The sequence below is a fragment of the Citrus sinensis genome, chromosome 1, assembly GCF_022201045.2.
Source record: "Citrus sinensis cultivar Valencia sweet orange chromosome 1, DVS_A1.0, whole genome shotgun sequence".
NCBI classification, from domain to species: Eukaryota; Viridiplantae; Streptophyta; class Magnoliopsida; order Sapindales; family Rutaceae; genus Citrus; species Citrus sinensis.
Genome location: NC_068556.1, coordinates 15,374,600 through 15,402,119, shown reverse-complemented (window position 1 = coordinate 15,402,119; position 27,520 = coordinate 15,374,600). Strand labels below are relative to the sequence as shown.

The window sequence follows — 27,520 nt, the reverse complement described above, 5'->3', positions numbered from 1 at the left end:
ATAGAACCAAAGGAGAGTATCTAACTTTGCTCAAGCCACCCGATGATGATTGGCAATGTACTTGTACCATCTCTAATTTTTCAACTCTAGGGAAGAATAGTTATCACTTGGACGAGTTTTACGGTGGAGGCCGGAAATGGTACGTATGCACAATTTGAACCTAATGCTGAATTGAGGTGTGCTAAGTTTTTTTTATCTAATATTCCACTACATAATAACTATTGATCACAAACAATATTATAAAAAGTTACCACAAAGTTCGTTTCAACACTGAATTTGAATCTTGTATCCATTAATTGAAGCTGAAATTATCAAATTGCTACACTCAAAGCTTACAATCTACGGTAAATGACCTTTATTTTGCTTCTTTTTTTTTTTTTTAAGAAGCTGGAGATTCATCCTAGAGGGTACCTAACATACATGGAAAATTACCTATCTTTCCTCATTGGTTTTGCTGATTACGTGATTGATAAACGAAACAATTCAAATTCATTTTTTTTTTCAGAATTTATGCAATGGGTCGGGATGCTCAAGAGTCAAGGAATACATGTCGCAGTGCTTACGAAGAAAATTGAAAGTAGACGTGAAATATATGTAGAAACAAAGTTCCGAGTAGTGGACCAATTACACGACAATGACATCGACAAAAGAAGGTAAATTACACGAGACTTGCTTGCCACCAGAAATCTTTGATAAAAAATGATAAACGGACGACATGGTGATAAGATGGCGATGAAATAAAGTATAACCCTAATAAAATTTATTTTGGTATAAATTTGGCTGAATACTTATTTTTTCGTCATTTCCTCAAAATGTTATCGCTCATCCGTATTTTATTAATTGGCTAATTATTTAAAAAATAATAATTGTATTATTTTTTATTTAACATTACTTATTATTTTCATTTTTTTAATTCACGAATGGTTCAACGAGTCTACATATCGATGGGGCTTTATGCTTTTTATGTCGTTGAGTGTCACTGCACGATCCATCTAAGGACTACTTGCTGGACGAAACTTTGATTGTTCAAGTAAATATTAATGTAATCTATGTAGTAAAGGAGTTTTCTTAAGACAAAAATAAAATATTTATTTATTTAATTAATTTTTTTAGATAATTAGACTTCGTTTGGTATAACTTTTCTAATAAAACTTATTTAAGTAGAACTTTTGTTAATATAGCTTTTATCTAAAATATTTTAATTGTTTGGTTGTCAATGAGAACTTTTATAAAAAATTATAAAGTTACATTAATTTTTTTAAAATTATATTATAAAAAGAATGAAAAAATTCGTCAAATAAGTAAAAGACATTTTAGATATTTTAACATTTAAAAAAAAATTCAATCTCTACTCCAAAAAACACAAAATTTAAGGCCCCGTTTGGTACCGTTTTGCAAGCCATGTTTTCGTTTTCATTTTTATAATACACACATAAAACATGTTTGGTGGTTTTGTTTCACAAAACAAATTACAAAACACAAAATCCAGATTTATTATTATAACTATACAACTGAAAATAAGTTAAACATGTTCTCTAAATTTTACAAACTAAACCTAAAAATGAATTAAAAAACAACAAAAAAATCGTGACCCTCTGCAGCCCTCCTCAAAATCCACTTCACTGCAGCTCCCTCTTTCTCCTCAATTTTCTCAATCCAGTTGCAGCAAATCTCTCTCTTGGTCGCTCTTGGTGTGCTAGCCACTGCCGCTGCTCTTTCTCCGCCGTAACCGTTGCTGCTCCGACTCCGTCCAGCTGCTGCTACTTCGTCTTTGCTCTCTCGGATCTGCACTTGCTCTCTCGGATCTTTGCTCTCTCGCTACTTCGTTGTTGCTCACTCGGATCTGCACTTGCCCAACCATTTCGAGACAGTTTTGACGCATATAAAGATGATGCAGGACACGAATTGGGTGGTCCGATAAGTCCATCTCTGCTTCAGTTGAAAGATTTGAAATACTTAGACTTAAGCATGAATAATTTTAAAGGCTTCAAAGTTCCAGAATTCATTGGATCACTAAAGGAATTGAGATACCTCAATCTGTCAGGCTCATTTTTCAGTGGGACTATTCCACAAAGTCTTGGAAACCTCACGAATTTGCTTTATCTTGATCTCAATAATTTTCTTGATCAATCCAATCAAATAGGCCTTGGATGGCTTTCTGGTCTTCCTTCCTTGAAATATCTTAACTTGGGAGGGGCAGATCTTAGCAAGGATGGAGCATATTGGCTTGAAAGTATTCGTATGCTTCGTTCTCTTGTTGAGTTGCGCTTGCCCAATTGTAATTGAGCGATGCTTTGGTGTTTTAAAAGCGCGATTTTTAATTTTGAGGGACATGCATAATTATAGTTTACGTAAGCAACGTCTAATTTCAATTATATATTACGCTTTGTATAATTTTATTCGACGAGAAAATGCAAGTGATAGGTTATTTGGGGACTTTGATGTGCAAGATTTGGTTACCAACGATGAATGAGACACTAGTAGGCCACTTACTAATATTGATTTATCTCCAGCAAGTGTCGCAAAGATGAATGCTACAAGAGATGGAATTGCAGCTTTTATGTGGCATGATTACATACGTAACGCATAATGTGTATCATGTAATTTTTTTATAATTATTTTGTTTAAATCATGTGTTGTAATATATATCTTAATTATATGGTGTAAAAACAATGACAATGTCAAATTTTTTTAATTAATGTTAATTCTTAAACTTTATTATCATGTAATTTTTTTTATATTAAATTTGGTTAAATTATTTTGTTGTATTTGTGTGTATTAGCTAAATAATTATTTTTTGACTATAAATATAATGTAAATGATTAGTAAAAACTGTTTTTGAAAAAAATATTACCAAATGCATATTCTCTGTTTTTATCATTTTCAACTGTGTTTACCAAACGCATATTACTGTTTTTAATTTTAAAATATAGAATACAGAAAATGATACCAGATGCATATTTAAATTCAAAATACAACAACTGCAAAACACCATTTTTATTTTTGTTTTTATTCTCTGAAAATACAGATTCAAAAACAATACCAAACAGGCCCTAAACTTTTGCTGGTGGAGATAAAAATCGATAAAATAACTTATATAATCTCTGAAAACTCTACTAAATAATAACAAAATTTTTGATAAAAAGATTATGAAATTAAATAAGCACTTAAAGCTCTCTTTACATACACCTGTAGTCTAAAGACAAAGTAATGCACTCAGTCTCATCGTTGAAGGATTTAGAGGAGGATCTAGGGCGTTGGCCTGAAGCCCATAAAGAGATAAAGTCAAACGCCGAGCCATTTAGTCAAATAAAGTTATTTGAAAGCCACTACTAAATTAACAAAGCTATTATATTAACACATACCGAATTTTTATAAGTTGAATCACCAATAATCTCTACAAGCACAAATTCCAGTCTCAAAAGAGAATGTCAGAATGGAACCAACATGAATGTCTCACGATTATTTTTCTGTTAAACATTTTTGATAAAATTTGGTTGTATAAACCCAAATTTATTTTGTTCTCTCTAATGTAATATTAAAAAAAAAAAACGATTACATATACTTTTAATTGAGATATCTTACCGACCATTATCTTGTTGATGGCATAAAGTTAAGAAATTAACCCATTATTCATATATCTAATTATCACAAAATTGATCCGGTTTAATAAAACACGCTTGTAATAACTAAAAACTTTATATCTTCCATATATCTACATGTATTAATGGCTCATTTGTTTGAAATTGATTCAGTTGTTTGAACAACTTACTATGCTTTTCTCTGGTGTTTAAAAAAGATAGATAAGATTTTTTTTTAAATTCAATTCATAAATCAAAATAATAGAAAGAAATTAAGGGCCAGTTTGGTAATGCTGTAACTATTAAAATAATTGTTGTTACATGTGCTATAGAAATAATCAGATTAGCTAATAGTTGTGAAAAGAATCAGTTAAATGTTTCGTAAAATTTATTTTTAAAAAATGTTTTGAGTTTTAAAAGTAATTATACGTATTTGGTAAATCTTATTGTTAAACTATTGTAAGAATGTAAATGACTGAATTAGATATAGTGTTGAATAAATTTATTTACCATTTATAAACATGAATCAAAAATATTTTTTATTGTTTATATATGATAATTGATAATTAAAATAAATACTTTATATTAGTAATTTTATATTTTTATTTTGTTATCTCAATCTAATTGGTAATAATAATAGTCACTTTAAAGTTTAATGATCTTATTTCCCAATTAATAGAGATAATTTTGAATTTTTATAATATATATTTGGATATACATAGAATTATATTAAATATAAAATTGATTCTCAAGATTAGATTTTAAAAAACTTCTCCTTCCATGCTTTTCAAATTTTACTATATGATAGGATAATTTTGTTAAAAATAATTTCTTAAAAAATTTACTAAATACTAAAACTAACTTTTAACTTTTTAAAATCATTTTTCTCCTCACAAAAACAATAGCAAACGGGCACTAACACTGTTTGAAAAATATTGAAAGGGTCTAGATGCTCATTCTCCAAAATTATGAGGTCTTGTTGTCATTTGACCAAATTAAAGAGGGTTGTATTGTCAAATATTAAGGAATACAAAGTACTGTACACGTATATAAAAGTTAAAACTGGGGTTAATTATTTAGCCTTTGTAAGTGTTTCAACCAGCACCAGGCAACAGCTTCAGCTTCTCTCAGCGTCTGCAGGTGGTGTTGGGCTGTTGGCAAAAGCTTGGCCGCTAAAACCTCCCAAAACCCCTCTACCACTCAGACTCACTCCAATCACTCCAATTGCGTCAGCTTAACCCTCACTGACACAAAAAAACAAACACCTGGCATACAATATACAAAGCTCAATGCCCTTCTCGTTCATTTTCATTCGAAGTGGCACAACCATGACCATGGCTCTTAGACCTACTTCTCTTAACTTCTACAGGGCCCCCAAAGCTCTACTAAAACCCTCGCCATTATCGCTTCTCGTTGTTAAAAATCAAGCTGTAGCTTTTAGGTTGCTGCATCATTATCATTATCATTTGCCTTTTCACTTGAGTAGGCGAAGGCACGCGGTGGTCACGTGCTCGGGGGCTGTTACTAGGACTCGTCGGCTTGATTGGAAGGCCGTTTCGTACCCTCTTTTGGAGCAGCAGACGTCTAATTACGGCCGGTATGCTTACCAGGACGAGTCCAGCGATGACTCTGACCGTGAATTTGGGTCAACACAGCAGCAAATGGTTAGTTTTGATGGATACCCTTTTTGTTGAATTAGATTATTTCATTTGATATTTTGAGTTTGACATTGTTTCATTATTGATTTGAGGTGTTTTTATTACTTTTGGAACTGACAGTTGTGTTGTTTTAAGGTGACAAATAAAATGAACTGTAGAAACGTTAAATTTGCACGTGTTAATTTGTGAGAGCTCACTGAATTTTAGTGAAAGTTTTCATCTTTTCTGAGTTTTAAATTTTAATTCCTAAACAGCTCAAATTATTTCCCTGTTCCTCTTTTTGTTTTTCCTAGCTCTATTTGGCAGTTAAGCAGGTGATTTATTTCTTTATTTTTTGGCCTTAAAATTGATTCTGTACGATACAATGAACTTTTAGCGTCAACGTGACCACTCTCTTAGTTCATGCTTTGTTGCTTGTTGCTCAATAAAAAGAACCTTCGCAGAAAAATAATTTTTTTGGGATGGGCTACCCTTAGTAAACTGGGGTTTTAACAATGGAAACAAGAGCTTTAGAGAAAATTACGAATTATGATGAATAACAGCTCATGAGAGTAATTAGAAATTGTCATGAATAAATGTATTGGCTTCTAATGTCCATGCAATTGTGTTAAGGATCCCAAAAATATAGTTCGTCATGATTGAAGGAATGAAGTTTGGGTTGAGCTAAACTAGGAATATGGAACCAGGTTTAGCAATTCTTACAAGCAAGCTAGAATTTCCACCAGAGAGAGCAAGAAGAATTATTTTACAAAGAGATTGGTTATCTTGATTTTAGCTTTGAGCTGTTGAGGTGATAAACATATACTGGAAGCTAATAATTAACTCTAATAAATGCATAATATGGGAACATGATAACCTCATATTGCTTTTCTATAGTTTCTAATAAACGCTTTACAATCACTTCATATGAGAGATGATCATGATTGGGAGTTTTTTTTTTTTTAAAGATGATGCATGTCTTCTAAGTTACATGTAAAATCTTGGCATGTTCTCCACAATGTAAAAGCTTGATGTAGCGGAAGTTTAATGTTCTAATATTTTGCTGATTCTTGAGAATACTAAAATAAAGGAACAATCTAATTTCATGTCGCTTCGAAAGAATATCATGAACATAGAGGGTTAAGACTCGTTGATTCTACAGAATATTGAAAATTAACTATATTCAAAAACACACGCAGAGCTTTGAAAACTAAAAATGTTGTTGAATTCAAATATGCCTTCAAAGGCTACAAGAGAGTGTTTTTTATACTATTAGTAATTATCCTAAACCATGAAGAAAAAGGAAAACAAACTCCTAAACTATTTAAGAAAAAGAAACATAAACTTTAGATAATAAAGGGACTAATTTAAATAGGATAAAGATTCTTAATTTGCATCAAAGCTCCTTCGAATCAGCTCATTTGGAAACTGAAAATGTCAGTGCAATGCTCTTGAGAATATTTGGAAGATTAAAGAACATGAGATAACATTTAAGTAGCAAGAGTAGATAGCTCACGCTAATGAACTCTATGTCTCGAGAGGTTTTGGAGCTTAGGATTTGTAGGCCAAGGATGGAAGTTGCTCTTGAAGTCCATGAGTGATTATTCATAACTTTCTTTTTGTAACTCACTTGTGTATCATCAACTGATTGATCTTTAACATCAATGACCTTTATACTTTTTCTTCCATGGACCATAGTTCAGTTGTAAATATATAACTTCAATCTTTATCAATTTAAACATCTGTACTACCCACTAGTTTCCAAGCAACAGTTATGATAATTGGTTAATAATAATTGCCAATGGTTCTGAAATATTCCCTCTCTTTGTCATGTTACATCTTCATGCCTTTCCCATCATGTGTGTTAATCTTATTTTCTGTACACTTCCTCAAAGACACGTCTTTCAGAATTATTTAAAATTGTCCAACAAATTTATCAGTCTCTAGTTTACTCTCAAAGTGTCTGATCTGATTTGCAGTTTGTCAGATTTAACTGCTTGAAGTCCTGATTTCCAGTTAGTCATTAGTCAGATCATTATCTGGGCTTTCAGTCTATTGCTTGGAGCATTGTTGGTTTGTTCTTTTGTAATTTCTGGAGGCATAAGTGCTGTTTTTTTATAAGAAAGATTTGATTCCGGCACATATAACTCTGTTGCATTCTTGTTGTTTGATGATTATCAGTGTGGTTCAACCCTTGATAATATTGATGAGTGGAGATGGAAGTTAACCATGCTGCTTCGCAACAAGGATGAGCAAGAAGTGGTGTCAAGGGCGAAAAAGGACCGACGTGACTTCGAACAACTTTCAGCATTGGCAACCAGAATGGGTTTACATAGGTATGCGAAGTGCATAAAGTCATTTTTTTCCCTTATTTGTTATATCTTTTGAATGTTTTCTAATATCTGAGAATTTGTTTGCAGTCGTCAATATGCAAAAGTAGTCGTTTTTAGTAAAGCCCCTCTACCGAATTACAGATCTGATCTAGACGAAAAGCGTCCGCAAAGAGAGGTTTATTCTGCCTTCTTCACTCTGTATGTCCTTTTATATGGTGTAGTTAGTTTATTTATGAAAAATTGAATGCCTGAATGATAAGTAAGAAAAATACACATCCCCTGCTACTTTGTGCAAGGTTTTCAGTTACTTTTCAATACAAAATTAAAAATTGTGGACAATCCTCAAGGGCATAAAATTGTTATGTTTCTTTGTGCGTCCGACATAATTTGCTGAGGTGCTTGAACTTTTGTAGGTGATCTTACCATTTGGATTATTAAGAGAAGTAGATGCTCATCTCAAAGCTTATCTTTCGCAAAAGTATATCAATGCCTCCATGTCGAGTTTAAGCAATGTTGGCAGTACTACTAATGATGAAGGACTCTATGAGCAGCAGGAACAGCTGGTGCAGAATAGTGTTGTGAGGGAAAGAATTCTCCGGCAGAGAAGTTTGCAGATGCATGAAAAGCAGCAAGCTTGGCAGGTTCATGTCTCCCTGATAAGATTTATGAAGTAATTTGATTTTGTTGTAGTTCACACTGCTGGCAGTTCGGTCTTTCGTTCTTTATTTTGATTTCGCTCTCTATTAGCATGATTTTGGTCATTTTATTATTTTGGCGAAGAAGAATAAATATGCTAGCAACCAAGAAACGGAACAAATGAGGAAAACTGCAAGTATACTTCAAGATCACGTTCTAAAATTTAGATTCAATAAATTCCTAAAATGTTTTATTTAAAAGAAAAATGATTTGACCCAGTGCCTGTGAGTAAAATATCACTTGAAGTTCCATCTCTTACCCAGTGAATGCCTTATCACTAAGCTGTGACCTAAGTATTCGGCATCAAACGAGATGGATCCGTATCCCAGCAATTTTGGTGCTTCTTCTGACACTAGATCTCCCTCTCTTTTCCCCCCTTTCCCAACAATCATGTTGAAGAAAAAAAGCTTTTATTTCTTACTTATATTTTTTACACTGTTTATATGTATATGTATAGAGATCATTCTAACTACTAACAGTGAACTATTAATTACCAAATGTTAATTACTCTAGCCATTATCTACTAATACTCAACTACTAACAGTGTAAAATATTACTCTAACGATTATCTAAACATTTCTTACTTATTATCTTTACACTGTTTATATGTGCATGTGTATATATATAGATCAATCTAACTACTAACAGCCAACTGTTAATTACCAACTATTAATTACTCTAAATGTTATCTACTAATACTTTACTACTAGTTACATCTAATTAACAGCTGATCTTCTACAATTTCCATCACGTGGTTGCAGAGTTGAGCAAGATATGATCCAATCCATCCCAGAAACAAATGGAAATAATGATAAAAATCTTTTTAGCCGCTAAATCTTTCATATAAAATACCTACTAATATTTTTCTTTTTATGTATATTGTTATTTGTAGTCAACTGTTACTCTTGCTGTCGTATATTTGATAGTAAAACAACAAATAATGGGGGCAATGACTCTCTGATTTCTACAATATAATTGGTGCCTTTTCATTCAAGTTTTCCCATTTTTAATCTTATGGTTGCTATGACTGATTCCCTTTTCCCTTATTATGAATGTCTGAAAATGTATTGAAAAACCTGGACTTTTGTAGGAATCTCCTGAAGGGCAGAAGATGCTTGAATTTCGAAGAAGTCTACCTTCATACAAAGAGAGGGATGCATTATTAAAAGCCATTTCAGAGAATCAGGTTAATTATATTTGTTAGTTATTATGATTGTTTGTCATGGCTTAATTCCTAGTTCGCATCTCTCTATATACCATGTCGATTTGATGTCTAGTAAGAAAAACTTTGTGGCTGAGCCTCATTGGGGATTTTGAGTTAATGTCTGCTGCCATCCATGTAATTTTGAATTATTATTATCTTTCTTCTGCAGAGTGAGTTGTTACCTTAAACAATTAGGCATTTCTTTATTTGTTTAGAACAGAGGGCTGTTACCCATTTTTGGTCTTGGCACAGTAGGGTACTTGAAGTGGTTTTTATCCTAATGCTGTATTTATTTTTCATGAGGTTTAATTTGTGCACTTTTTTTTTTTTTTTGAGAATTTAATTTGTGCACTTGAAGTTGAAAAAGTGAGACTTTGACCCAATCAGGTGATACCGGCCTTTCTTTTATGTTACTTTAATAGGGAAAATCCCTCCTTTATTCTTGGGGTGGGAGAGCAATACTGTGAGAGTTAAAGTGTTCACGTCTAAATGGCATAATGCATTAGCTGATTCTGTCTGGTGCTGTTCTATGCAAGAATCTAGTACTGCTCTGTAACAAGACTGAGTGGCTTGTTCTGTCTTAATGATGTATCATAGGCTTTGTGTCAACCATTTATGTGATTGATGTATGATTTCTACTTTGTTAGTGATGACTAAAAGGGGCATTCTAACTGTATTGATTTTTGTAGGTGGTGGTTGTCTCGGGTGAAACTGGTTGCGGTAAAACCACACAGCTTCCACAGTATATATTAGAATCGGAGACTGAAGCTGCTCGTGGAGCAGCTTGCAGTATCATATGTACACAGCCTAGAAGAATTTCTGCTATGGCTGTTTCTGAAAGAGTTGCTGCAGAACGAGGGGAGAAACTGGGAGAATCTGTTAGTTTCTGTTTTTTATTTCTTTGTCTCTGCTCAATCATTTAGATTATTGTCATCATGCAGATTAAGATTTTGTCCTCTTTATTTAGTCGTTTTTCCTGCTCTTAAAGGTTGGTTATAAAGTTCGGCTAGAGGGAATGAAAGGAAGGGACACACGTCTTATGTTTTGCACCACTGGCATATTATTGAGGAGATTACTTGTTGACAGAAGTTTGAGAGGTGTAACTCATGTTATTGTTGATGAGATTCATGAACGTGGGATGAATGAAGGTAACTTTGCAATCCATTAAGGTCTATGTTGATGTTTCAGATGTGATTTTAACCGTAGTTTGTCTATATTTCAGATTTTCTTCTTATTGTCCTGAAAGAGCTCCTTCCACGCCGACCGGAATTGAGGTTGATTCTCATGAGTGCAACCTTAAATGCAGAACTATTCTCTTCATATTTTGGTGGTGCTCCGATGCTCCATATTCCGGTAATTTAATGGATGCAAAGTACTATAGTGTACCTAGTTATAGGAATCAATCCCACATTCTTCTCGATATATATGTATCCTCTTGTTATTATTTCATATGGATTTCTCTTGTTTTCTGGATGTAGTTTTCATGATCTTACTATATCATTAACTCTTTATGTGATATTGCTAGTGACTGATATCATAACTCTTATCCCAGTTCAAAAATTTCTCTAAACATTGGGAAACTGTTGGTAACATCATTCATTAGTTGCCTATGATAATTTCTATAATTGGCAGTTGAACTCAGGACCTTTTTTGTACTTCAAAATTTCTATGAATCAGTTTTGGAAAATGAAATGAAGAGTTATCATGGAAAAGATATTGCATGAAAGAATTGCCCATGTGCCTGTGTTTTATGATCAATCACCTCATTCTGAATTTTTAGTTATATTGCAACTTTTTTCTTCTTAATCTTTTTAAATTGACAATAATAGTCTACTTGTCTGTATCATTTTTGTTCCTTCTCGCTGACAAACTTTAAGAGTTAACATGATGTGATCTCTAACAAATTTTGATATTAAAAAGGGCTTTGTTTGACTGCTTGGTGCCGTGGACTCACCTGCCATTTACTTCGTTTTTAGTCTTTTCTATCTTTTTCTTTTTCCTGCCTGGGAGGTTGGCACAATCATTGTTGTACATCTTATTTCAGGGTTTTACATACCCTGTTCGAGCATATTTTCTGGAAAATATTCTGGAGATGACTAGATATCGTTTGAACACATATAATCAAATTGATGATTATGGTCAAGAGAAGTCATGGAAAATGCAAAAACAAGCTCTGGCTCTGAGAAAGAGAAAGAGCTCCATTGCTTCTGCTGTTGAGGTATGTGAATCTTGGGAAGCTAGATAAGTAGATGTGCAGGGAGTCGGATTAGCATCCTTTGTTGCTTTTGTATATCTATTAATACGTTTTCCCCCTGAAACTTTTGATCAGGATGCACTTGAAGCTGCTGATTTTAGGGAATATAGTGTACAGACTCAGCAGTCTTTATCCTGTTGGAATCCGGACTCAATTGGATTTAACCTCATTGAGCACGTGCTTTGCCACATAGTGAAGAAAGAGCGACCTGGTGCTGTTTTGGTTTTTATGACCGGTTGGGATGACATAAACTCTTTGAAAGATCAGCTCCAAGCTCATCCTCTCTTGGGTGATCCAAGCAGAGTGTTGTTACTTGCATGCCATGGTTCTATGGCAAGCTCCGAACAGGTGCATTCATCATTCACTCTTGTGACCCATTCTCTCTGCAAGTAGTATTACTGTGGCATGTTCTTGTAAACGGGAAAGAACTCCTTTACAATATTTTGTTTTAATCTGATGAGTAATTTCATGCAAATACATGTGCTAACCAGGATTTGGAAGGTTGTTGAGGTTCATAAGGCATGGCTGATGCTTGAGACTTTAAATCTTGAGACTTTACCTGCATAGAACCAAATTTTAAAGCTCTCCTGAAAGGCTAATGTGGCATACATTTCTATATTTTCTCATAGAGTTTTTATTACAGCATGGGAAGTCCAAAAGTATCATTTTTTTTTTTTAAGAGTTTTCTTCTCTGATGATATGTATAATAGGCATATACGTATACATATATGGGGAGTTTCTTCATCTCCTATTATATAAAATGTTCTGCAACATATGACGGCATGGGGTGGCTGGGGTGGATCACTGTTCCGAGTCGGTGTGGGAGTCTGGGTTAATTCCCCCCACACCCTCACCCCAAAAAAACAAAAATATATTGAGGAATTTATGCTACTGCTAGATGAATTAGGCTAATTTCAAGTTAATTTGATTCCATTTTTTGACTTCTATGTTCTGTTACCTGATTTTGCTCATCATTTAAAGAAATTCAATACCTCGTAATGCAAATGCTTTAAATTGGACCTTACTTCTGGGCGCAAGGTGTTTGAAAATCATTTTAAGCTGTAAAGTCCCCTTGTTTTCCTGACTTTTTCAGTGGGGACTCTGACATTATTTTCTACTGTAATGGACAGAAATCCTGCACTTTTCTTTTGTCCATCTTGCCCCCACATTCTTTCTTGTGATTCATTATGTAATTCCTTTTGGGATGCACTAGTTTCTCGAGCCAGAAGTAAAGTTTTTGAGAACTGAGCAGAAAATGATTCAGATAGCTTTAGAGATTGACCGGAAACCATTTGTTGTCTCTGTAATATTTGTGCCAAACTAAACATTCTACCTTAGCGAACCATGAGCAATGTTTTGATGTTTTTTTGTAAATTTTTCCCACATTTTTGCCAGGAAACTTCAATTCTGGTTTTCATTTTTTTTTTTAATTAGCCATGTTTTACATTCACCTTAGCTCTCTTACCCAGTTGTAGATTTAAAGTGATACTATTTTATCTATTGCTTGTTAACTTTACAGTTTATGTTGTCATTTCTTGATTTGCTCCGTTTTTTATTATTTTGGATGCAGAGGTTGATATTTGATAAGCCAGAAGATGGAGTGAGGAAAATTGTTCTAGCTACTAACATGGCTGAGACTAGTATAACCATCAATGATGTGGTTTTTGTTATTGATTGTGGGAAGGCAAAAGAGACATCTTATGATGCTCTAAATAACACTCCTTGTTTGCTTCCTTCCTGGATCTCAAAGGCCGCCGCCCGACAAGTAAGAATATGATCAACATACGAACATTCTACCTCATTTACTGAATCATGGCTGATGTAGACTCACTATTTAATTACTTTTGAGTTCATATTTTCTCCGAAGTGAAATGATATCTGATTGCAGATTTTGTGGGTAATTGTGAATTGTATGGCTATCAACTGGCACTTTGCTCAACTAAGCCTAAATCTGAAACTAGTTGATATCAACTTCTTAAAATCCTTTTGCTCCATAGTTCTGGTCCAGGTTCATATGAGGAAATTTATAATGCACCTTTTACCCTTATCAGATCTGCTATTACTATCAACACTAGTTCTCAACTCAATGGGTCCCAAACGTGTTAAAGGTCTCACTCTTTAAATTAAACACTAGGACAAGGGGTTCTATTTATTTGAACTTTCTCCATTGATCCTGGGAATTAATTGAAGGAGAGAGTCAAGACTTGACTTTCCCGACATTGCAAATTCGCAAGTGGAATAGGTGGCTAGTGGCTGTATGTTTTTGCTGCAAAAAAATGTTACTGCATTGGAATATTAGCAAATTGCCAAAAGAAGCTTCTTTGCTACAACTTACAAGCACCTAACTTATTTTAGGAAAGAATAAAAGCAAAATATTATGTTTGAGTTTGGTTGGTATTTTCCAGTTTCCAGTACTAGGGTTTATCAAGTCTAGAACGACAGTTCTTTTGAAGTTATATTGTAACTCTGTAGTTGTGACATGGTAATCATGTAATTGAAATCTTCACTTCAATCTCTCTTAAACTTGCGCTGAACAAATGTCAAATAACATTACATGGCTAGAAATTTTATTGCATTATCAGACTGAATCCTATCCACCTTCTGACTAATTTAGCGTTGGTGAAAACAGTTTTTATTTTTTAAATCATGTATCACTTCAATGTAATCTTTAATTCTTCCTTTGCTTTATCATAGTTTCGCTGAAATTTTCATGCCCTTGGATTTATTTCAAATAATTTATTTGTAGAGTATTAGATTTTGACATATCTTGTGACATAATGATTAGCTCAAATTTATGTTTGATTATCTGCTGCTTGAATGAATTTCGTGTAATTTAATGTAGTACCCATTCATTATGCAAAACTTTGTTGTTGCAGATCTTTAGTGATAACCTTATTCGAAATCAAGGTTCTTAACATGAATTGGTTTCACTAGTTTTCGATTTGTGTCCTGTAGAGAAGAGGAAGAGCTGGCCGTGTACAGCCTGGCGAGTGTTACCATCTCTATCCCAGATATGTCTATGATGCTTTTGCTGATTATCAGTTGCCAGAACTTTTAAGGACTCCACTGCAGTCTCTATGTTTGCAAATCAAAAGTTTACAACTTGGAAGTATCTCCGAATTCCTATCTAGAGCCCTGCAACCACCTGAGCCATTATCGGTAATTTTCCAACTGAATTATTCCTGGGGCCTACATTGCTGTAAAAGTTGCAGTGATAGGAAATGATAATAATAATAATAAGATTGCATTGGTTTTCTTGCTTACTTGAACTTTCAATTCTTTCAATTATTAATATCTTCATCAGTGGAACTAGGATTTTGGTTCAATGCAGGCCATAATGAAACAACAGCATACTCGAGGAGGCCATAAAATACAAATGTAAACTGAGGGAGCCAAAACGTAAAATTTACATTGAAATACGTTAAACTTCACTTAAGAACCTTAGCTTTCCTGGAAATTTTTGGTGTTTCCAAGCCTCGACATAGTTCCGCCCCTGAATGTCTTCGTTTTAGGAATCTAAATTCTTCAATCCGTATTATCGTTTTGCAATTTTACATCTCAGTTTCTTTTATTCATATTTGTTTTGTAGGTCAAAAATGCTATTGAATATCTGCAGATCATTGGGGCTTTAGATGAGAATGAGAATCTGACAGTGCTAGGTGCAGATTTTTTATTTTTTATTTCATTTATTTTTTTATTTGGTCATATTGAAATATTCTAAAATAAAGAAAATTTACTTGTATTTTGCAGGACGCAATTTGTCAATGCTTCCAGTTGAGCCTAAACTTGGAAAAATGCTCATATTAGGGGCTATTTTCAACTGTCTAGATCCAGTAATGACCGTTGTTGCTGGTCTTAGTGTCAGAGACCCATTCTTGATGCCATTTGACAAGAAGGACGTAAGTTTGTTAACGGTTTCCACCAGCGATAAGTGTTTCACTTCTCTTAGTAGTATCTTCTTTTCCAGCATTCTGCTTCTAGTGAAGAGTAAATTATTTTATTTGTTCTTTCTTTTGACCCATTGTTAGATATTATTCACTAGCTCTTTTGTTTTGAAGTATCAGGAATTTGGATCCATGGTTAAATCATAGAGATAGAGGAGATTTTGCACTTTAATGCTCTATTATTTGCTCTTTGTAGTAGCTTGAACCATCCTAGCTAACTTTTTCCAGTTATGGACCCTGTTGGCATTGGAAATTGTAGAAAATAGTACTGTGGCACTTCAATGCTAACTTATTCTATTCCTGCACACTGTTGACTTTGAAAATCTTAGAAAATTGTACTATATGGCAGTTATCTTTGCCATGTTCTGCTGCTTGAAAAAGGTGTGCAAAAATTCTCATAATCTTTTTTCGTGAACGAAAATGTGATTCTACATGAAATTATTATTTTGTTATATTCAATGGCACCTTTACTAAAAAAAATGGGCTCACAAATTGGAATTAGATAAATGTCTGGTGATTGTTCCTTCATTGCAGCTTCCTAGAATAAATATTAACCATAGAACAGAAATCTACAATTTATATTATCTGCCACTCATTTCAAGAAAAAAATGCAGCGCCACCACAGTAGTGTCAATTTATTAACCAAGAAAACACTATATATATACGTATAGTTTTGTTGTCAATGTTTTAGGATTTGTAAGTTTTCAAGCATGTGTTTTGCTTTACACATAAATGAATTACTCGTCATGTTTCGGAATGTCTCATGGTGTATGTTGTTCGTTAAAGATTATTCTAGAATTGACTTTTTCTTTTCAAAAACAATTATTCTTACTTGTCACTTCTTTAGTGCCCGTACCCGTGACAACTTCTGTTGCAATTACCAAACTTCCAGTCTGCGCATTCTGAGAGATAATTCTTGGTTGTGGTGGTCGAGACTCTTATATACAATGTTGTGACGAATTACCCCTTGCTTTTTGTAGCTTGCAGAGTCAGCGAAAGCTCAATTCTCTGCCCGTGACTACAGCGACCATCTTGCACTTGTACGTGCTTATGATGGTTGGAAAGATGCTGAAAGACATCAATCTGGTTATGAGTATTGTTGGAAAAATTTTCTTTCTGCACAAACTCTGAAAGCCATTGATTCTTTACGAAAACAGTTCCTTTTTTTGCTCAAGGATGCTGGTCTGGTTGATCGCAATACAGAAAACTGCAATAAATGGAGCCATGATGAGCATCTTATCCGAGCAGTCATCTGTGCCGGCTTGTTTCCTGGACTATGCTCTGTTGTGGTGAGTAATGCTGCATTTGTCTTTGGAGGTTTAAGAAAATGCTTTCTTCTTCTGTAGTTTTATTCTTCATGTAACTTGAAATTCTGCCCAGTAGAAATTGCATTTAAAGGAATCTTTGTGAATTTTAATTTACTCGTTTGGAGTAGTTTCCGAGTAGATTTGGTTGGCCAATTTCTTTTCTAAAGTTTAACCATATGCTAGGGAGATGAGTTGCATTTTCTTGGAACATGGTAGATAATTTTTACTGATACAATTGTACTTCGCAGAATAAAGAAAAGTCCATAGCATTGAAAACAATGGAGGATGGTCAGGTGCTTCTATACTCAGTAAGTTTCTCGTCTTCGTGCCATTTCATTGTCCCCTTAGGAAATTGATTTTCTTCACCTTCTCATTTACTATAAAGAACTCAGATGTATCTGAATAGTAATTTTCCACTATCTATGATAGTTATTTACTTATTTTATGTTGGGTTATGGACTGTCTTCAACAGAATTCTGTGAATGCTGGAGTACCTAAAATTCCATACCCATGGCTAGTTTTCAATGAAAAGATCAAAGTGAATTCAGTTTTTCTCCGGGATTCAACTGGTGTATCTGATTCTGTGCTTCTCTTGTTTGGAGGTAACATTTCTAGAGGTGGACTGGTAAGTTGTTTAATTCCTTAGCTGTCTTTTTCATTAGAACTATTTTTGTCTTGATGGAAGACATGGATAATCATCCTTTTTTGTCCCCTACTACGGCATGATTTGTGCTTAAATTTACTGGGTTTTGATAGGATGGACACCTCAAAATGTTGGGAGGATACTTGGAATTTTTCATGAAACCCGAATTAGCTGATACCTATTTAAGCTTAAAGAGAGAGATTGAGGAACTTACTCAGCAAAAAGTAAGTACTAATTGAAATTCCTGAGCTAGTATTTCTCTGTTCTAATTATGATGTTATTTTTTCTTTTTTCTTTTTTTAAATTTAAAAACCTCTCTTATTCAAACCATTGCTGGACCCGGAGTGTAATCTTGTATTCTCTGTGCACAGCTTCTTAATCCTAAGTTGGGTATTGAAGTCCAGAATGAACTCCTACTAGCGGTCAGATTATTGGTGTCAGAGGATCGATGTGAGGGCAGATTTGTCTTTGGCCGCCAGATACCAGCACCCTCAAAGAAGTCGGCAAAAGTGGCACTCCCAGAAATGGTCTCAAAAGGTGGAATGGTCTCAAAAGGTGGGGGTGATAATCCAAAAACTGATCTGCAAACAGTGCTTGCCAGAGCAGGACATGGTGCTCCTGCCTACAAGACAAAGCAACTAAAAAACAACCAGTTTCGTTCCACTGTGATCTTTAATGGATTGAACTTTGTGGGGCAGCCTTGTGGCAATAAAAAACTTGCTGAAAAAGATGCAGCTGCAGAGGCATTGCTGTGGTTGAGGGGCGATCGCCATTCATCTGCCAGAGATCTTGACCATGTGTCAATGCTCTTAAAGAGGAAAAATAGAAGTAAGAAAAGAACTTGAATTCTCTGGTGCAAAGAGGAGTTACAATAACAACAAACACTGTGATACTATTTCATTTAACTATAAGGAAGAACGGTGCTCCTGGTTAAAGTTGGAACTTTTGATGGAGTTGTGGGGTATCATTTTTCCTGCTATGGAATTACAGCTGAGAGAGGAGCTGCAGTTGCTGACCCTTCTGAACCCTGTTTTATGAAAAGGGTTAAGAATAACAATCCTTGTTTGTAAAATTTAAAGAGACAGTAAGGATTGAGTGCTCCCTGACTGGCTTCTGAAGTCTTCTTGACCTAAGTTCGGTGCAGCATCTGGTGGCCACTCTCACATTTGCATCTTATTGTTACCAAGAGACTAGAAAATCACCTTTATAATTCTTTGAAGAGGATGAAGTTGGCATGATAGCAAAAGAAAATTTTGTATCTTTAAATTGAAAAGCATATATTATTAGGCCATTCAAGTGTACTAGCTTATGTTGTCATGGAATAGTAGTAAGATAGATTTATCATCAGTTCGATGCTTGTATATATAATAAAATTCTGGCATTCCTTGTGTGAACTTCGATTTCATTATTGAAATCTTTATCAAGACTGAGTATGTAACCATTCATTACTTGTCTATTTTGTTTTGCCACGTACAGTGTACTGTCTATTGATGCAAAAGCTCAAGTGCTTTTAACAATGTACTTCGAAACCTATTCAAATCAACTTTTACATTTTGTTGGACCATGTAAACAGACCTAAATGCATTCCATCCCTGTTTTCCAATTGAGGAAGGATCCCTTATAACTTGATGGTCAAGAGGGTATTGTTGTATCAAAGTGCTTTCATCAAGTTTTATCTTATACTCCAAATACCTCAACTTCATAGCTTTTGCAGGCTCTTCATAATCCGTTCTCGCCAACCATGCAAATCCTCCAAATGGAACAACTTGGATAAAAACTGCATTTGCCGGAAGGAAAATCATGTTCGTCATTGCAGCTCCATGAACTGCCAGAAACACATCGCAATAATTCACTGTTTCCGCGAATCTGGACAAATTCCCATTTGCCTCGGCAACAACGACGTTGAATCCTAACCTTCTACCCATTTGAGCTATTTCCTCTGCATTGGTGAAAGCTCGTGTTCGCTTCCTTGATACGATCAGAAGTCGAGGCTTTTTCTTTTCACCGTCCCTCAATCTGATCGCGGCAGGTTTCTGCAAAGAGTATGAACTTCTTATGAACTGTCTGAAGTCTTTTATAGAATACGGAGACTCTGAAGAATTGATATTGAGCTCTCTGTCATGACGTTTGAGGCCAATTATCCCTCTTGGGAAGCAGTGAATATCATCTTGATTATCGATGTCAATAATATCATATCTCGACAACTTTTTCAATATATTTTGGTACTTGTTGATCCACCAAGACTGCTTATTGGTGATAACAAACTGTACTTGACCATTGAACTGCCTAGAATTAATGTAAAGCGGAATAATTATATCGCTGAAATCATGAAAAATGTTTCCCGCATACCCTCCATTGGAGAAAAGAATTGCTGGAACGCTGTGATTTTGATTGCATTGCAGGAGGCTTGCCGCTGACTTTACAGACCATTCATTAACGCGTTTCATAGCAACATGGTCATATTTTCGAGCATAAGGTCTGATAATCCATTCTGTTTGATCAGCTAACGATGAAGCAATGAAAACAGTGGCACTACTTCCATCAATCCTTATATCATTGTTGATTTCGCAGAAATCTGATCCCTTTGTTACACTGCATACTGCAGCTGGCTCTATTTTCTTGGTTACTGAAGTATCGCAATTTCAATAAAAATTTATATGAGTACTTAATAATTTCATATTTGAAGATGATCAAGACTTACCCTTCACTGACTGAGACTCTAATAGCGGAGAGCTAATTGTATTGTTAGCAACATGTTGGGGCCTGGAGTTGCTAATTATATGCTCAAATATATGTTGCTGGGCGCCAACATCCACTGACAGATGCAAATTTACTGCAAATAACATATAAAGGGTAACTGACTTATAGGAGAAGTTTTTCAAATTCTTGCTAATTTTGCAAGCAATAGAATTACATTTCAAGATTCAAATTAATGAATAGATGTTCATTAATTAAGCACAATTTGTAAAGCAAACTTACATGCCGCCGGTAGAGGACCCAAATAAGGCTTAAACATAGCGCATAAGCTCAATGCAATTAGAGAGAAACAAAGTAATGCCATCCATTTGAATTTAAGCTGCTTTTGCTCTCTCTTTTTAAAACTTCTAGCAAATATATAATTGTACATCTCTTTTATTTCTCGGCTAATTTATTATTCTTTGGATGCAGATTAAAACCTCTATATCTCTTCAAATAACAGTATATATAGAAACAAAGGCTCTAATCTTCAGAAACTAGATATATAGAGAGTAAGATTGAATTAAGTTTCAATATTGGAGGCAGCTATATTTTTTGTGACAATTTGAGGGTGCAATATCAAACATTTTTGCGCTAGTCTTTGCTAGGCTCCCTTGTATTAAAAAAAAAAATGAACATTTTTGCATGTCAAGTGACATTGCTCCCACGTATTGAAAGGGACTTTTTAGTTGACTGCCGTGGATTGGGAATTCGTTAATTAATTAGTAAAGCATCTCTCTCTTTCAATGATTACATTTGGTGATTTTGATTCAATCTTTGACATCCTCAAAATGAAATGCGGATGCACGTTGATAAAGAATTAAATGTGAACTATGATTATTATTAATTATGATTTTTGTAACTCTAACCAGAATGGGCATCAAGTGTTAGGAAATAAGAATGCTGATGTCGGCCCCACTCAAAAGTAAGATTTTTGGAATTGGGTTTTGAATTTCTCTCTGCCTTTGGGATGATGTAAATTTCCGTTTAATCTTTATATTTTTGACTTGAATATTCATTTAATCTGTATATTTTAAAAAAATCTCAAAACACTCCTATAGTTAAATATATTATATATTTATCCTTTCTTTTTCTATTTTTTTCGATAATACTTTTACAATAATACTCTTTACATTAATTTTACATTAATTAATTTATCTATAAATAATTAATTAATAAATTAACCAATAATTATATATACAAATTAACCAAATAAATATCATTATGAAGAAACTAATTTTTTTTGTACTTGCGCAACAATCTTTCTAATAATTTTTTTGTAAATAAATTAATATCAACCACCTTAAAGCAACATTTAATATCTTTACAACAATTTTACTAATAACTATTTTATAAAAAGTAAAATAACAATATAAAAGTTTGTCTAAATTTTTATGTTACTTTTAAAAATAATTTGATAAATTATAATTTTTCTTTTCATTAATATCCTCAAAAATACTGTTATTGGAGTATTATCATAAAAAGAAAGAAAAAGTTAAGGTAGAAGTATAACATATTTAACAACAAGTGTTTTTTTAACGTATTTTTTAAAATATACAGGTTAAACATTCACCCATCATATTACTCACAATAAACTTTTTGCGCCTATGAAAAATTGAAAATTCATATTTTTGGAATAAGTTTTGAACAATTAAAAATAAAAAAAATTTACTTAATTAATCTTTTAAATTTAAAGCTAATATAGTTAAAAATATTAATAGAAATTATTTATTCATTTATCTTGTCAATAAAAAATACATAGTTCTAAGTAACAGTATATTTGTAACTTGTTAACAATTCATTTTGAGTACAAGACAAAGTTATAAATATATAAATGAGAATAATATTAATTTCAATTACAATTCTTGTAGTTCAAGTGAATAATTTATTCCGATAACAACCCAATTGATTGCAGCCCAATCCGATTCGAAGTCATCCAACCATAAGTAAATGCACCATTGTAAGGGGTGCTTAACTCCCTAGCATAAGTACTTGTCTCATTAACATAAGCACTTGGGTTGGTACTTTTCTGAAAATAGCATCCGAACTGATTAACAATGTAGCACCTAAAATTTTAACTATTTTTTTGAGTTTTCGAAAATACTCTAAAATAATTATGTAAGAGATTATATAGATTATCGGACGTTAAACATATTTTCGGACACCAATTTTTTAATGATTTGAAAAACGATCTTAGGAATGGAACTACTTTAGGGCATGTTTGACCCATCTAATTTTCGTGGTATTAGAATCCTACATTGTATTTAAGTCTGCCAAATGCACCCTTAAAATCCTAAATGAGTAGAAACCCGTGGCGGCACAAACTGGACCAATATTATTTAGCGTGGGTATAAATATACCACAATATATATTGCTAGTATTTTGACCACAATCGAGTTGACTCTAAATTGAGAGTTGAGGTATCCAAATCGCAAGTTTGGTACAAGAGCGAGACATTTCAACATTCTTTAATTAATTTTAATTTTAATTTTGTGGGAGGCATGACAGGTATTGAGTACTCATAATTTTTAAATTAAGTTTTGCCTATTGGTGCGTGCCTTAAGTAACGGATTCTTTGTATCTATTTTATTGCAAGAATCTATTTCTTAACATTTTTTTAATAGAAGTTAGGATATCTGCTGTCATCATCCAACAGAATAATGATTCCTTCAGTCTCCATCTCTTTGTTGAGAAATGAACATACATACATCTTTACTTAATAATTGCCTCATATTATTAGCTATTAATCACCATGTAAATTTTATTTATAAATCCAGATTATGAGAAAATTCCGATCTTAGAAATGAAATCCTCTAAATCAATATATCAAATTATTAAGATATTCATAGCGAATAAGTAATGTATCTCTTGACATCATATTTGTTACACAAATTTTATTTTAGATGGTGGAATCAATAATATAATGTTATTGTTGAACTTGGGTAGATTAAATATGACTTGTGAAGGCAATTTGAACTTGGGTAAGTATTTATGTGAAACAATGTGCCTCTACATCCTAAATCTATATTTGCATAGAACTTATTGAAATACAAGTGTGCAACCCAAGAGGGGGGGTGAATTGGGTTTCTAAAAATTATTTGATTCTAAAACAAATTATCATGCAAATCTAAAATGAATTTAATGGAATAACAATTAAATCAATTTCAATATAAAAGTTAAGGGAAGAGAGATTGAAACACGAAGATTTTTACGTGGTTCGGCCATCCTCGCCTACGTCCACGTCTCCAAGTTTTCCGGGCTTGAGGATTTCACTAAGCCAGTCTCCAAGGCTTTAAATGCTTACACTTGACTTCCAATGTGTCAATGAACCTTTACAACAAGAGATTATCCACAATCTCTTAACCCAAGTGTATCTCAACACTTACAATCACTCAAAGTAAAAGATTAAAAATTATTTTTCTCTCACACAATATTTAAGATTACAAATCAATGCCCAATGTGTGAATAGATGAAGCAAGAATGTGTTTTAAAGCTCTATGAAGATTGTATTCTCGAATATAAGCTCAATGGTCGTGTTGTAATCAATCTTGTTTGAATTTGAATGAGCTTATTTATAGTTATAGCTGAAAACTAGCCGTTATTGACTTTCTGCTCACTGTCAGATTGCCGTTAACTAGATGTTGGATCTCCGTTTGACTGGTCAATATGACCGTTGGGCTGAATTTTCAAATTGTCGGATCGCCGTTATCTATATGTCGGATCGTCGTTAATGTCTAGAGACTAATCTTCAATTCTGTTCGATGTTGGTGAGCCGTTATCAAGATGTTGGATCGCTGTTTTCTATGGTAACTGCTACAGTGAACTATTTTTGTAAAATTATAGTTTGATCCTGAAACTTTATAAAATTATATTATGGCCCAAAATTTTATAAAACTTGTCAATTAGGTCCTATTTTCAGGATTTTAAGCAATACTTGTTATTATCAAAAATCTCAAAGCTTTTTCAATTGAAACCTTTAACATGAGAATAACCAAAAACATTTTCATAGAATATAAAGCCTTTATAAAGTGAGTATATGAAAACTATTTTGAACTTTTAAAAGATTAATCAAGTTTGTTATCATCAAAATCAATAATAAATAAATATTTATGTTAACACTGATTAGAGGAAACTACTATTTTAAAACATGACCCCTCATTTATCTATCCTTAAACCAGTCCCTTTGCTAGAGAGAGCTCCATGAATAAGTGCAAAGATCTCTCTATAGAACTAGATCGAAGGAAGAAGTATAAGCAAGTTGTTTTAATATTGTTTATTACTCATATTGTAAAGAATAATATCTCGTAATATTTTATTTTACATAGTGAATGGATTGGCGATATAAATTTAATGTTGAACCAAGTAAATCTTGTATATCATTTAGATTTATTTCTACCATGACAAGATTGTGATTATCTCTATGAGACCCCCCTTAGTTAGCTTCCTATGAGCTTCTTTTTAGCTTCATGAACTCTCTACTAAGAGTTGTCGATTAACTTCTTTCCACTTTATGTAGGCTTCCAAAAGCGTTAAGAGCTCCTTTCGGCTCCATCAGCTATTTTCAACTCCCCTGGGCTCTCTAAATTATTCTCTCTTAAACTTGAGCTCTCTAAATGTAACACGCCAAAACTAATACGTGTGGAGCACGCGACGAAGGAGATTACTAACAAATCATAATCCTTACCCATAAATTTAAAACTAAAATGCCTCAAACTTTTATTCAAATAAATCCATAAATCCATACATTTAATACTAAATAATCTCTCCCGAAGACATAAAAATAACAAAAAGTCTCAAAACTCCAAATTACAAGTTCATAACAGAAATAAACTTAAAAGAAACATGAGTTTATTCCTCCTGTTATTCAACTAGTAAAGGAAACAAATCTCTAACTCCAATGATAAGCACACTCTCAATAAGGAACTTAATATACAAAAAGTAATGACGAGGGGTGAGCCGTCAACTCGGTAAGTAAAACAATTCCCAACACACTAGGCCTATTGATACAAAAATATTGCAAGCCTTTTTTTTGGTAAAACATATATCATAATTCATAAATTTCATAAAACAACATATCACGATAAAATAACATAAATTCATAGTAATTTAGAATATCAATAGCATGGTTACTTATGAAAGCAAATCATATAACACATACACAGGAAATAAAAATGTTAGCTCATGTCATATAGTTTCACCTATAGTCCTGGTGACCCGACCAGAAACAGAATCAGAATCAGAATATCGTGTACATACTCAGAACAGAAATCCAGTACTAGTCCAAAACATATATGTATCGTATTATATGATCAGAATCAAAATCAGAATAGCTATGGACAATGAGCCAAAACATTCAAATTAGTTTTTCATATGTAATGACTTGTATGTGGTACTTTGCACTATATATGGCACTTTGCGGTTCTCTGGCCCTCAAGAGGTGCCTCCTATATAGGCCCCCATACAATCATAAATAATTTAAACTGTACATGGGCACAAAACATTTGTATCTGATTCATAAACATCCATAACAATAATTTAGGCTTGCAATATATTTTATAGACAAAATCATAAAATGCAACCATAATATTTTACAAAACTAATTTTGTTATGAAAAAACAATTGATTTTCAAAAAATTATAAAAACACATGTACTTATAGTAGTATCAAAATAATCATACTTATCTAGTACATTAAGAATGAAGTTACTTACCTCAATAAAAGAATTGATTTAACACACCTCAAAGTCTCTAAGAGCCTCCAACACCTCCAAAACCTTAAACAAATACAAGATTTAATTATTAAGAACTTATTCTAAGAATATGATTTTCTAATTCATACCCGTATAAGCTTGATTTTCATAATTTTAACTCTTAATCTAAAAATGACATAATATTCTACAAAACTATTCTGGACATCCATGGGTATCTCATATAAAATTTTCAAGAGGATCCAATGCCAAAAACATTTTCAAAACTATTTATTTCTTTACAAATTCGAAACTGTTTTACAGTACCTTAACTGAACAGAACAAGTTCTGAGATTTTTATAAAATCAGATATTAATCATAAAATTATGAATTAAAACTGGAAATACTAGACACATATATTAAGTGCTAACTAAAATTTCAGAGGTGACGGTGATGCCCACAAGGCAATCTATTGTGAGCATTATATTTGGTTTCTTGTTATCAAAGACTGCATGAAATAGTGCAAAACTTGAATCTAAAGAATATAAATAGGAAGCAACTGAACCCATAAGAGGCCAAGCTCTAGTTGTGATGTTAATGGTACGATGAGTCGCTTAGTTAATTTCTTTCCTTTTTTTAAATAAAAATTTTGTCATCTCTCTAATTGATTGATAATTTTACAAGAAATAAGGAATTGAGATTAATATAACAGCAAGTGCAAAACTTGAAGTAAACTTTACCGTTGGTTAATCACTTGGACGCGAGTGTGATTTATGTGTAGTACGAGAAAGATATAACTAATAATAAGGTAAATAGGAGACTAAAAATTCATAATGGGATAACTAAGAAGTGGGGGCCGATGAGATAAATTGAGAAGTTCAAATATCACCACCTCTGAAACTTATCGTGCAAAGGCCTGATAGATTATTGTGTTTTTCGACTCAGATCCACAATAAACTTAGAAATATATTTGGGTAGCGTTTACTTCTCTAATTGAATGAAAATCTTGAGAAGTGTGAATTCTAAGATTGAGGGTGTGGAATGAGAGTAGAAGTAATTTGTTTACTTACATTTAAATTGAATGTCAAATAAGAATCAAAATTCCATTTATATGTTTACTTTGTCCTAGATTGAGACTGAATTGTTTCAAATTACAGTTTTACACTTATTTAAAGAATAATAGTTTTTAATTACAAAACAAATAAAAATATATATTTTTAAAATAAACTATTTTTATTATTAATTTTTATTGTATAAATTAATAATAATAATTATTATTCTTAATTATGTAAATCATAATTTTTTAATTTTAATTTTATTTTGTAAATTAAAACTTATTGATAAGAACAACACAAATGAAACATTATTATTAATAATATAATACAAAATTATTATTTTCTTAGAATAAATTATTTATTATTATTAATTATTAATATTAAATAAATATAATACTATTAAAATTAAATAAATATAATAATATTATATTTTCAAACAAAGTT

General features: G+C 32.9%; 2 protein-coding genes across 3 annotated transcripts; one reads left to right on the top strand and one right to left on the bottom strand.

Moving 5' to 3' along the window:
* The first annotated feature begins 4,653 nt into the window (after window positions 1-4,653).
* LOC102628100 (DExH-box ATP-dependent RNA helicase DExH3) lies at window positions 4,654-19,053 on the top strand. 2 transcript variants are annotated; one of them, XM_006490648.4, is made up of 19 exons: window positions 4,654-5,245; window positions 7,400-7,554; window positions 7,639-7,726; window positions 7,965-8,192; window positions 9,338-9,433; window positions 10,141-10,329; window positions 10,440-10,599; window positions 10,674-10,804; window positions 11,496-11,669; window positions 11,781-12,053; window positions 13,276-13,470; window positions 14,661-14,864; window positions 15,295-15,364; window positions 15,456-15,604; window positions 16,630-16,938; window positions 17,205-17,264; window positions 17,429-17,581; window positions 17,713-17,823; window positions 17,971-19,053. In XM_006490648.4, exons 1-19 carry the CDS (start codon window positions 4,871-4,873, stop codon window positions 18,442-18,444), a joined length of 3,594 nt encoding a protein of 1,197 aa, XP_006490711.1. In that variant the 5' UTR covers window positions 4,654-4,870; the 3' UTR covers window positions 18,445-19,053. The 2 variants fall into 2 exon arrangements, with proteins under 2 accessions (XP_006490711.1, XP_006490712.1); XM_006490649.4 differs by lacking the exon at window positions 4,654-5,245 and having other exon boundaries at window positions 7,540-7,554; window positions 7,639-7,749.
* Window positions 19,054-19,058: 5 nt separating this feature from the next.
* Window positions 19,059-20,615, bottom strand: LOC102614403 (alpha-1,3-arabinosyltransferase XAT3-like). Its single transcript, XM_052443896.1, has 3 exons — window positions 20,579-20,615; window positions 20,301-20,432; window positions 19,059-20,225 (listed from the first exon to the last, which is right to left on the bottom strand). The coding sequence occupies exons 1-3, from the start codon at window positions 20,613-20,615 to the stop codon at window positions 19,084-19,086; spliced, it is 1,311 nt and encodes a 436-aa protein (XP_052299856.1). The 3' UTR covers window positions 19,059-19,083.
* Between the last annotated feature and the right edge of the window lie 6,905 nt (window positions 20,616-27,520).